This window comes from Xiphophorus hellerii, chromosome 3 (genome assembly GCF_003331165.1).
Source record: "Xiphophorus hellerii strain 12219 chromosome 3, Xiphophorus_hellerii-4.1, whole genome shotgun sequence".
Taxonomy (NCBI): domain Eukaryota; kingdom Metazoa; phylum Chordata; class Actinopteri; order Cyprinodontiformes; family Poeciliidae; genus Xiphophorus; species Xiphophorus hellerii.
This window is the reverse complement of record NC_045674.1, coordinates 23,315,589-23,327,654: the sequence shown is the minus strand read 5'-3', so window position 1 is coordinate 23,327,654 and position 12,066 is coordinate 23,315,589. Positions and strand designations below refer to the sequence as shown.

The 12,066-nt window shown below is 37.9% G+C and overlaps 1 protein-coding gene across 3 annotated transcripts in view; it reads left to right on the top strand.

The window, feature by feature from the left end:
- The window catches only part of LOC116717170 (RNA-binding motif, single-stranded-interacting protein 3-like), a 134,369-nt gene extending 122,894 nt beyond the window's left edge, over positions 1–11,475 (top strand). For 2 of the 3 annotated variants that reach the window (XM_032558332.1, XM_032558329.1), the window contains exons 11-14: positions 6,320–6,436; positions 6,861–6,947; positions 7,320–7,444; positions 8,453–11,475. In XM_032558332.1, the coding sequence (XP_032414223.1) occupies positions 6,320–6,436; positions 6,861–6,947; positions 7,320–7,444; positions 8,453–8,456 (333 nt within the window). In that variant the 3' untranslated portion in view covers positions 8,457–11,475. Of the gene's footprint in view, positions 1–6,319; positions 6,437–6,860; positions 6,948–7,319; positions 7,449–8,452 lie in introns of those variants that run through there. The other variant, XM_032558331.1, reaches the window with a different exon arrangement.
- Positions 11,476–12,066: the final 591 nt, after the last annotated feature.

Below are 12,066 nucleotides of genomic sequence, written 5' to 3'. Positions count from 1 at the left end.
TTAAGCATGCCCTGTTGCATTGCAGTGTAAGGACAGATTTAATCTACAAAAATGTGAGAAAAGGATTTTTTTTTTCTTTTGACTTAAATTGTCAGTCACTTTGAAATTTCTCAAAACCACACAAGTGTAAAACCTGGAACTTCCCCTAACTCCACTGCTCCCTCCTGAATCTGGATATCATGTGTTTTATTCTGTCACTGTTTTGTTTCTGCTGAGTATGCAACATTTCTGCCACATAAACTATTTAGGTCGAAGATTTGTTAATGCATATTTAGTGATGGTGATTGATTCAGATTATAAACTCAAGATCTACAATTAGATCTTCTTCCTTACCTTGGCCTTGTCTGGTTCTTGTAGATACTCCAGGTAGGTTTCAGGTATGGAATATGACAGAACTGGACGATGATGGTTTCCTGGAAGCTTCCTGGAAGGATTTGATTCTTCTCAAATCCTTCGCTAGCGCCTTTTTTCACAACATGTTTCTTGCGGACTATTTACAATATAAAATTTTATGGTTCTGTAATCACCTCCTCAATATCTTAGCAGCTTCAAGAGTGCTGCGTCCCTCTCAGAGACTTTTGGTCACTTTTGACAGTCAGTTAAATCTCTTCATTTTTTGATCCATTTTGCACTTTCAAATAAATGTCCCATCTAATAATTTGGCAGACTGCTTGATATGACAGCTTAAGACTTGGAAGAAGTAAGACAGAGATAACAGGGAGGAAAGGCTGAGGGCTTGTTGAAATAGAAAATAAATAGCGAAAGCAGGGCTTTGACAGTGCAAGGAAAAGGGAGAGAGAGAAGGAAGGGATTACAAGGGATAAATCAGAACAAAGAAAGGAAAACTTCTGCAGAAGCATGTCTGGGCTGTGTGCTTTTTGCTCCCAAACCCCGTCTGTGCATACGCAAAATCCCAACGCGAATACATGGGGGAAGGCTAGTCATTGTATTTCCTGGATCCAGAGCTCGGCAATTTAAAGCTGCAATGGAGAGAGAGAAACGGGGAAAGACACAGCAGTTTGAATGGTAGCACAGGGTTTTTCTCTGCTGCGCCACGGTTAATAACTGCTAACTTTGATAAATGATGCACGCCACTTGACACATTTAGGCTGACACATTTATGCAGGCTTCTCATTCTCAGTCCATTACATACTCGGAGTTCTTGCACTCTCATTGCACAAATCTGCCAAATGTGCTGAGATGGACTTGGGCAAAAACCTAGCGACTGACTAAATTAATGACGCATGAACAGGTTAGGATTAACGAGAAGTAAACAGAGTTGTATCCTCTTTTTTGACAGCTTGAGAAGGAAAGTACACACACGCATACAAACACACAAACCTGCTCACATCCAGGATTCGGGGGCTTTATGTTCATTCTTTCTGAGATTAAGTGAGAAGCACAAACATTAAACACACCAAAACACACTTCAAGCAGCTCTTTAAAGGCTGTGTTTCCAAGTACTGGATGAATGCTAGGATTACTTTAACTGCCTGTCTTTACAACTTATTCATCTTAAGGTAAGAAGATGTCCTTCTGCATAATTACTTACCAATCCTCATACAGGAAATTAATGCATTGCCTTAACCGTCCATAGAGTGAAAAAAACTCTATGCTGCTTATTTGAGAGGCCTGAAATTAGACATCTGAGGAATTAGAATTTCAGATTTCACTAAGTTAAAATACCAAAATTAGTCATTTGGATGCATGGGAACTTTAATGCCCAGAGTTTATATTACGTCATTTCTGAGTAATGAGCGTATGTCAAGAATATGACACAGGATGTCGAGATTTTAAAAGAACCCAGAAAGAAACTCTTCCACATTGCAAGAGCATGATTCCTGGCATGCCTAGTAAATATGTGTAAAAAGTCTTATTTCAATTTCTTATTCCTCTAACATAATATTATATAGAGTGAAAAAAATGGAACACTAAGAAATAAATCGACAAATTCAAAAGTTGCGCAATTATTGGTACCTCTAGTAGACCCTCTAAAATAAATGTAACTGGAGCATTTTTATTTGACATGTAAGTGATTTTTTTTTTAGAATGTTTAATTAGTAATCCATGACTTTTAGACAAGGATATTGGGCTGGATGAGGACCATAAAATCTCCAGAGCTTACCTTAGGCGAATTGCTACATGCGTTGGCATCTCGGGATCACCAGGGTTCTATTATACACAACAACCCTTGTACAATATCTAAATACCAAAATTGCCTATATACATACAGAGTTGCTAAATTCTCCATGGATTTTAAGTAGAACTGTGTGCTTTGGTTAGATGAGAATATGTACAAAAGCACCTTCTCTTCACTGTTGCATACCTCTGGGCCTTTTTAGCATGCCATCACAAACTTTCTCAAGTGCCAGCACATGCTAACTGGTGGACTCCAAACAGTAAACTAAACATGGCTCAGTAAAGAGTCTGACATTGTACCATTCATGAGAGAAGACTAACTGCTGTACTTTTAGCAAAAGGGAACGTATAAATTTTAACAGGTGAAGCACCAATGGCATCCAGTTTTGTCCAAAACAACTATTAGTTAACATGGAATTTTTTCCTGCACTGAATTATTGTACTCAGATTAAAACAGTGGTCTTAAGCTGTAGTCCTCAAGGGCCATTGATGTTCCTTGTCCTACACACCTGAATTTAAATAGCGAAACTCTCTCACCAGCATGCAGTCAAGCTGATGAGCTTTTGGAGCCAGGTGTGCTGAAGCAGAGAAACATCCAAAGGTTTTAGGCAACTGGCCGTTGAGGACTGGAGTTGGAGATCACCGGATTAAAGGCTGGATTTTTCAGTGCAATAACTTTTTTTTTTTCATATCTACCAGAAGGGCCCATGCATTTGGCTGTGCCTGTACAAAACTTCTTAAACTTTTTTTTTTAAATACTGTCATCCTGCTTGTGTCCACCATGCATGCATTCAGGTATGTGGAAACTACCTCCAAGCAGTTTCTGTTCTGCAGATTATCATTGCTTCTGTGTGTATAAACAGAGACATCAAGGGTGTGTTTTCAATGAAAAAAAGAAAGTTTTAGGAACAATGAAACCACCTGGACATAAAAGCACACTAGCTAAGGAGGGAACATGCTTACACAGAAAGGGGGCCTGACAAAACAGCAGCAGCTTTTTTTTTTTACTCCATCCTGGGATGCTACTATTCCTAATACTATGTCTTTGAAGAAGCTTTATAGTGCCTGCAGCACACAGGGCTTAAAACATTTGAAATAGGTAAGCCTTCAACTTGTCAGCATAAGTTCTTTAAATGAATGCAGACAAAGAAAAAGAAGAAAACATGAGAAAGGAACAGAAACGAGTGAAGCCGATCCAAGGTGAAAGGGGATTTACTTCCCTGTCTGTTGTCCTTAGGGAGAAGAATCATGTCTGTCGGCCTCGCTTGTCCATTTATTACCCTAGCAGCAATGCCTGACGCATGAAAGCTTTAACATGTACACATGCTCTACAATGTATAATTAGACTCATCACATTCCAGCTAATGCTTTGTGTCCACGTTGAGACACATGCAGAGATAGCCCGTTTAACTCGTGTACAGCTATAAATCAAAGCGGGCAGTTACTCATTATGGCTCTCCTTCTTCTTTGTACGGCTCCCTCTCCCTCTGTGGGAACCTGCTGTGAGACTGAATGCAGAGGAAGAAAAAGTCATTATGACAGCAATCAGTTTATTGAGGTGGATAAAAACCACAGTTGTTAGCCTGGATTGTGTTTAGTAAATTTGACTGGCAGAGGAAACGCTTTCTTTTTTTTAAAAACTTTTATTCTTCTTCTTTCTTCCAGGAAATCTGTTGATGCATCTGTTAGCATTCCTTTGTGTCCCATAGAGACATGGTGATTAGAGTGTGATTCTGGGTACCTATAACTATACGGCTGTAGTCCTCAAACAGATTGCCTTGTAAATACAGCAGCTACATCGACGTACTAAGCACCACTGTTCACAGCTCTGGTAATCTTTATATGTAATGTTCATGAGGGTAAGCTGTTTTTCACCTGACAGACTGTATGTAGGTTGAAAACATTCGAAACAGCTTGTGTCTCCAGTTTTAGGTGCATCTTTTTGTTTAGCAGTGCTTTTAAGCCTCTATAGAGCAGCTCGTTTGTGTCAAACGGCTTGGGCCTAAAATGCCAAACTTCTTCAACCCTGCCTCAACATGCAACCATGGAGGGGCTGACGGCTCGACTCCCCGGAACAACGCCGGCACATATCCGCTGATGGCGTCTGTTCCCACGGGGAGTGTTGTTTAACAGTTGTGTTTACATCTGCTGTTATGTTGTCAGGCATGCCAGCACACACACTGTAAGAAGTCTCGTATTAAGTCTTTTTGCAGAGCAGCACAGGCAGTAGCCGCACCGTACTGGAGAAACACAGCTTAGAGCATCAAGGTGTTAGACGGCATCAAAGCCCTTCACATTCAGGAGATTTACTGTAAAAGCCTCTCTCCTCCTTTCAGCAAGCAGGTGCTGTCAAGCCTGCCGAGCGAGCCAGCTGACTTGTTTTATTTCCGTGTACAAATTCGAAACATTTGTAGTCATCAAGTTTAACATGACCTGGGAGTCCGAACATCTTTTCCTGGCTGTATTTAGACAATTACAACCAGCTCTTATCCCATCAGTCAAAGTTTGGCTTTCACACACTCACAGTAAAGAACGAGCTGGACGAAGAAAGACGAAAACAGCCGTGTTTTTCGAAAGTAGGAGATAAAAAAACCTCATGTAGATAATAAGAGAACTTGTAAATTCCACACAGAATAACTTTAATTGATTTTCAGACTTCATTATATTTCATGCTGTTACCCATCATTCCACCATGTAGCCCTTTTGCACTCTTGTGTATTGGCCTGAATTGCTCTATCTGAATGCAGAACACTGATGTAAGGCACATGAGTTTTAAAAAAGAAAATTTCAAAGGCTATTGATACAGATAATAGTAACACGGGACAAAAAAAATCTGTGGCCTTTGCTGGGCTTCTCATGAACGGGGAGGAAGTTTTCTTGAAGCGACTCCAGGCAGTTTAGGTGCATGCTAACCATTATCTCTTTGTTCGAGAGTGTCTGTTTCTGTTTTACAGAATATTTCATATTTGTTTCTTTTTGGGAATCTGATCTAGCTCACTTATAAAGTGCAGACTCTGGCGTGACTGAGTAGTAACCCTGGAGCTAAACAGATGGTGCTATTGTCTGCAAAACAATGAATTGTGAAGCAAAAGAGAAACTGTAACGAAGGGCAGGGGGCCACCCTTAAACACAAGAGAGAAGGTGAAGTTGCCACGCTGTCTAGCATAGTTAATTTGCTCCAACCCTGTCAGTTCTAGGACCTCAATTTGTGTGTTTTAGTTGTTTAGACAGCCACTGCTTTTGTTTTTCAGTGTTGGAAATATGAGTAAAATACTTAGAATTAGCTTCAAGTCATCCACCCATTTTCTATACATGCTTGCAAGGAGATTGCAAGGAGGACCTGCTGACTATCTCAATGGTCAGTGGGTGAAAAGCACGGTACGCCCAGGACAGTTCACCAGTCCATAACAGGACACCACAGAGACACACAGGACAGACACCCATTCACACGCACTAAAAACCTAAGGACAGTGTAGAATAACCATTTAACCATGTCTTGTTTTTGTACTGTGAGGGGAAGCCAGAGTACGCAGAAACAACATGCACAATCCACGTAGGCCGGAATTCAAACCCAGGACCTTCTTACTGCAAGACAACAACTTTAAGGACACGTCTCATCTGATCAAAGAATCATAAATTCATCCATTGGTTGTCCACACCACCACAAATCTGACCTTTGGTCAAGAAGGACAAGAAGTAAACTTTGTTGAATGAATAGAATGATTAGTTATGTTTTATTCAAAGGGTCAGAACAAAGATGTTGAGGATAAGACTTGAACCTTGTTTAGTCTTGATGTTGGGTTAAATCACTGATGCATATTCTGAAATGACAGATATGATTGATATCATTCTCTTGTACCAATATCATCAAGAATAAAATGTCAGCAAGAATCATTTTTAGATTCCTCTCTACACTAAGCAGAGATTTCACTTTTATGTTACAGTCTTAGTTTGAAATTTAAAATCATTTAACATTACAATCCTCTTGTAATGTCTGTGTCTTTTCATCCCTATATTTATATATTGTTGTTTTTGTACTGTGAAATTAAGCCTATAGACATGGATAATTGAAGTACGTACAATTTGACTCCACTGTATTTTTTTTTGTCATTGTTTTGCAACTAAAATCCACAACATTGAGAAAAGCCCTGAATGTGCTTGCTCTGTTCTTCTTCACCAGGGTGCTGTGATCACCCCAGCAACGGCCATAGAGCCCAGCTTGTCTCTTCACCCATCCAGTGTCATGGCTCCTCTCACCCAGCAGATGAACCATCTCTCTCTGGGCCCCACAGGCACCGTGAGTCTCTCTTCCAACATATTTCTCTGAACACACCATCCACACAAGAACCCACGGTGGAGGCAGCATCATGCCACTGAGGCAGTGAAGTCGGTCAGATTTGATGGGGAGAGGATGAAGCTAAACACAGAGTCGGCTGGTGTGGAAAGTTTACTTTGCAACATGACAGTTACTCTAAAACAAACGGGCGGACTTACATTAGAGTCTTGTCACACAGTCAAGCATACTTTCAAATGACACCCTTTCTTTTATTTTTGGAAGCTTTTGCAACCCTGCAGCTAAATAAAACGGAAGGTTTGTATTTTTCACATTTGGCTGCTAGCAATTAAAAGCCAACTACAAAATCCAAAGATAGATTGTAACATGTTTGCACCAGGCTGTACGTATTGGTTCACGTGTGTCCCCCCGCCTTGTGTCTCTGCAGTACATCTCTGCTGCAGCGGCTGCTCCTATGCAAGGAACCTACATTCCCCAGTACACTGCAGTGCCTGCCTCTGCTATTACAGTGGATGTAAGATGTTTGTTAACCCTACTGTGCAGAAAGATTTAGATGGTCTTATGATTGATCGTACTATTGTGAAGTCATAGATGATCATTTTGAAACAGTATTTTTTACAATTTCAGATGTGTGGAATTTTGAATTCATTTAGAGTTGCTAATTTTAATAGGGGGAAAAAAATACACAGTGCATTCACTTTGTCACAAATTACTTGTTAAAGTTAGAATCCACCTTTACTTTTCATGAAGTAAGCAAGTTATAAGTTGAATATGTGGTTAACTTATTTATCCAAAGCTGAAAAATTTGGCAGGAGGGAAATGCTTATGTCACTCTCACTGCAGCAATTTACTTTGACCTCCTTTCTTCCACTCTGTGTCCAATCAGGGTGTGGTGACAGACCCATCTCCACAGACAACTGCCCCCTCCTCACAGGATGCCAGCGGGCAGCAGCCTTTATCAGTGGAGAATTCAGCAGACCATGCCACAGCCTACTCCTACCAGCAGACAAAGTGAGTTTACAAAAAAAATCTTCACTAATATTTTCTCATCTAAATACAATGACTGGTTCTAAAAGTGCCAAATTGTTTGGACAAATCTGACTTGTAGTGACAGATAAAAAGATAAACATTTATTAGCTAATTATATCTTTAGATAATTGTCCAATGTTTTTGATATGTGGGCCTAAATCTCTGCTAATCAATAAACTAAGCATGTAATGCTGTAATAAAGGTTACAAAGTAGTTAGGTTCTTGTAGGAAAGCAACTTGCTAATCTATTAAGCACAACTGGACCATCCAATCCTTCTTCTGCTTTAAATTCTCTTTGCTAATGAAAACCAACTCTGCAGATCATTTTTATGCGACAGAAGTGTTGTAGCCCCTTGATAACGCCTTGAGTCTTTCTTCTGACCATCAGGTAAACTGTAGCTTTCACTAATTGCGAGCAATTTTAATGGTGATTAACTACCTAATGTATAATTTCTGTGTAGACTCACTTTGGCATAAAAACATTTTTTTTTTAGACAGGTTATTTGTATATTTTGGTCCAACTGCTTCAGAGGTTGTTGTTTTTTTTATATGTAGACATTCTTGCACCTAGTACACACTTCACTTTCTTGAGAGTTTCTGAATTGACAGGGGAGAGAAAGTGAACTCTGGGAAAAAAAAAAATGTTTACAACAAATTAGATGCAAATGCTCTAAGATATCTATAAAGCTTAGACTCAATATTTTAGAAAACAACAAATGTAATGTATTAAATTGAAAGTGTTTTACTACTTCCGTTCACTGAAAGACAATCGGTGTGGAAACAGATTGTTTCGTGAGCATAATTACAAAGCTAAACTGGATATTTTTTTTATTTTATTTTGCTCATAACTCTGTCATTCTTTCTATCAGCTCTTTATGGTGTTTATGTTGTTGTCGCCGCCTCGGTAACTTGATTTTATTTCCGTCTAGCTGCGTTCCTGAAAAAAAGTCTTGGTCATCTAATTTTTTCTGACTTCTCTGTCTCCTTCAGGTAACTGGTGGGAGTCATTGTTGCATTGCCTTTAGAAGGACTGCACGAAGGAGCCGGAGACAGACAGAGAATCATAACAAGACAGAGGACAAAAACACAGCAGTGAGGTGGACATGACAGACAGGAAAATGCTTCCACTGTGCACAGGAACCAAATAAATGAAGAAAAAAATATGCTATATTTTGTAGCTGTTTGAACCAAGGCAAAGACAGCTATAAAAAAAAAACAAATAGCAAAGAATGTTTGTTGAACTACAAGACAATGGAATCAATCACAGTCCAAGACTGATTTGGTCATTTTTCACCTTGAGACTGGACTTTCCCCTCTGGAGGGGTAAAAAAAAAAAAAAAAAAAACTATATAAAAGACTGAAATCAAAACTCAACCAACTGTAAAGAAAAAAAAAGAAAACATTTGAATGTGCAGGTAGAATTTTTGACATTTTTATCAAAAAATAAAGGAAGCAATGTCTAGGAGAAAACAGACTGTCTTCCTCTGATATGAAGCTCTGTTTTTCTTTTTCTTTTATTATTTGAGTAGTTTTTTAGAAAATCAATGTTTTCTTAAATTCGTATTGCCTTAATTTTCTCAGACTTTTTTGGGGAAAAAAAAGACTCCATAGTGTCCAATTCTTTTTAAAAATGATTGAAAGTGTGTTATGGGAGTCTCAGAGAGGAAATCTACAAAGCTTATCTGTACAGGTTTTTTAAAAAAAGAAAAGATATTACAATAGTTTGAAGATGACAAGTGGTGAAGTGCAAAAAAAGTCGATGGATTAGATGGACAAAAAAATGTTGCGTGGCTTGTTAAAAGAGTTGATCCGCGGCTTCCTGGGCAATGTGGTTTGGTGTAACGGTGGGATCAAATCTCAGTTTCTCCGCCACATTGTCTCATTTTCAGGTTTTGTTGTTATTTTCATTGCAGTCCAAATGTTCTTGTTTGTGCGCTTTGTTTGTCTCACAACATAAAGAAATGAAAAACTTCATCAACAACCAAATTGAAGAAGAAAAAAATTAGGGTTTATAAATGTGTGATGAGCAATAGTTTGAGTAAAGCTGTCGACAGTTTCTTGAGTCTTTCTTAACGGTTGAACAAACGCTGCCGATGGCATATTTTATACCAAAGACGAAGAAATTATGTAGAGAAGAGATCTTCCTTGTTGTTTGTTCAACTCTTTCACCTTTTAAAAGTGAAACACATTCTTGCTTATCATGGTTTTAGTGGATGAGAGTCCCCAACGTGTGAGATTAAAATAAAATATGCAGTAGGTCTTTAACTCGATTGCCTCAACGAGAAGAGCAGCTTAGTTTGCCGCGATGTTGAGTTCAGTGATAATTAGAGAGAAGCATCCTTCTCAACAGAGCAGGTGGCTTATAATAAGATGGCTGAGATGCTAAAATTAAATCCTTGTTTGCCAAAACACTACAGATTTCATTAACGCAATTTGGAATGCAAACTCTAATTTGCACAGATAACTTTGTTTAAAATGTGGCACTGTGGAGCAGTTATAGGCCGCCAGCATCTTGCCTCCAGAAGACAGCGACCAAAAGTAAAACTGAATCTCTTAATGCTATTTGCTTCCTCCAGAGAACAGAAAACAAACATTTCTTATCATTTCACTGAATGAAAAGTTATACATTTTTATTTATTACATTTTGGTTTTTTTAATCTGGTTTCTGATACCAAATGATCATTGAAAGATTTATCTAAAGGGATATGTTGCAGTCATATGTACATGTGGGAATAAGATTTTAATATATTGATAAAATATGATATACATATAAATCTATGTTAGTAAGATTTCAGTTACTAACTGAAGTCATGTGATGCATTTTCAGGCAAGACAGGTATGGTTTTTAAGAAAAAAAAAAGTCTATTACTTTTAGGAATATTACAATAAAATGAAATTTTATGGGAGATTATACATTTTAAAACATTCTTTAAGAAGGGCATTAACTTGGATTAGTTGTATGATGCAAAACATTTGAGTACATTTTTTTTATAGCTGCATACATGCAGAAATAATTTACTTAAACTCTCAAAAGAGAGCAATTATTTTAGCTCTAACCTTTATTTCTTAATTATAATTCATCTGCAAACTGAGATTACTCTCATCACTGTCTTCTGCAGTTGAGATACTGACTACACATACGTGCCATTCACAACCCACTTTAAACAAACAGAACTTGTTCTGTAAAACAATCTGTTTTGTCTGTCTTGCCAAACACATGTAATTTGTAAACACCAATGACCTCTGTCAGACAAAAGGGCACTTCTGCAGAACAAAACAATTTCAGCTTATGAACACTCTTCTACAAGGGCAATATTTTTTGTGCAACCTTTTTTTTTATTTTTTATTTTTACTGTCTTTTGACAATTACATATATTTGAGCTGCTAAACACTTTTCAGTATTGGGGGGAAGAGGGTGTCCTGTGTTGTGTATGTGTGTGGGGGAAAAAATGCACCATTGAAATACAGCAACTGATTATTTTAAGGCAGAATGAAGACTGAAGAAGAAGAAAAAATGAACAAAACATTTGTTCTGAGTACGAGTGCATCAGATGAGTGGACAGAAAGCAGGAAAAGAAGTGTACATGTTGTGGTTCACACTGGTTCTGAGTCCACATCCATGTAGACCGACATCACTCTGGATGGAGGTTAAAAGACAAAATGGATGGAGAAAAAGGTGATTTCTTTTTTTTTTTTTTTTTTACCAAAACTAAGCAGATACAAACTTCTCATGGAAAATAAAGTATCAGAAGCTAAAGAGGAGGCCGAGGAAACAAAGGTAATATTTATGAGGTGTTTCTTTTTTGTACAGGCGTGTAAAAGAAGATGCAAAACTTTGAGGATGCTATTTTTTTATTTGCTTGGTCACATGCCTCCCATGTCTTTCAAAGTTGTGATTTTGAGTGTCTGTAGAACCAGTGGGTGTTGCTGTAGTTTCACACGTGTGTTTTTTGTTTGTTTTTGTTTTCTTTTTTGACAAAACTTTCAATAAATTTTTTTTTTATATAAAAACAGCCAGTGCCCACATTTCTTAATGGCTTGTGCAGCATATTACCACTAGGGCGCAGCATTGTTTTCTGCATGTGGATAAAGGGCAAGTTTATAGCATGTGCACGGGTACTGCTTCAAGCAGTCGAAAGTTTAATACTTCCAGAGTTATTTGAACAAGAGATTGAGTAGTTTTAACACCTGGAAGAGTTAAAGATGATCAATCTCTTGCTGAATAACTTGAAACTAACTAATACCTATTCTGAAAAGGACCAAATAGACTCGCACAGTGTTGCTTCAACTCCAACAAATTTGTTGTGTGCTCAAATTAAAACCATGCAGCTGTTTATTATGTCCTGTTTTTATAGGAATCATCCTAGTTTCGGTAATTTCAGTGTTTTCAAGATTATTGGTCATTAGTATAGCAAAAATATTTTGTGTATTGGTGGGCTGCCTCTGCTTTTTTCTGGGGCAATTTTTTTTTTACAATTTATTGTAAATAAATTGTAAATAAATAAATTGATTTACAATAAACCGAAAGGTTTGTTGTAAGGTTGCATAGATGCTGTAGTTTGGCAGTGCTACTTTCTGTGAAGTGATTAAAAGTAAATAGAGTG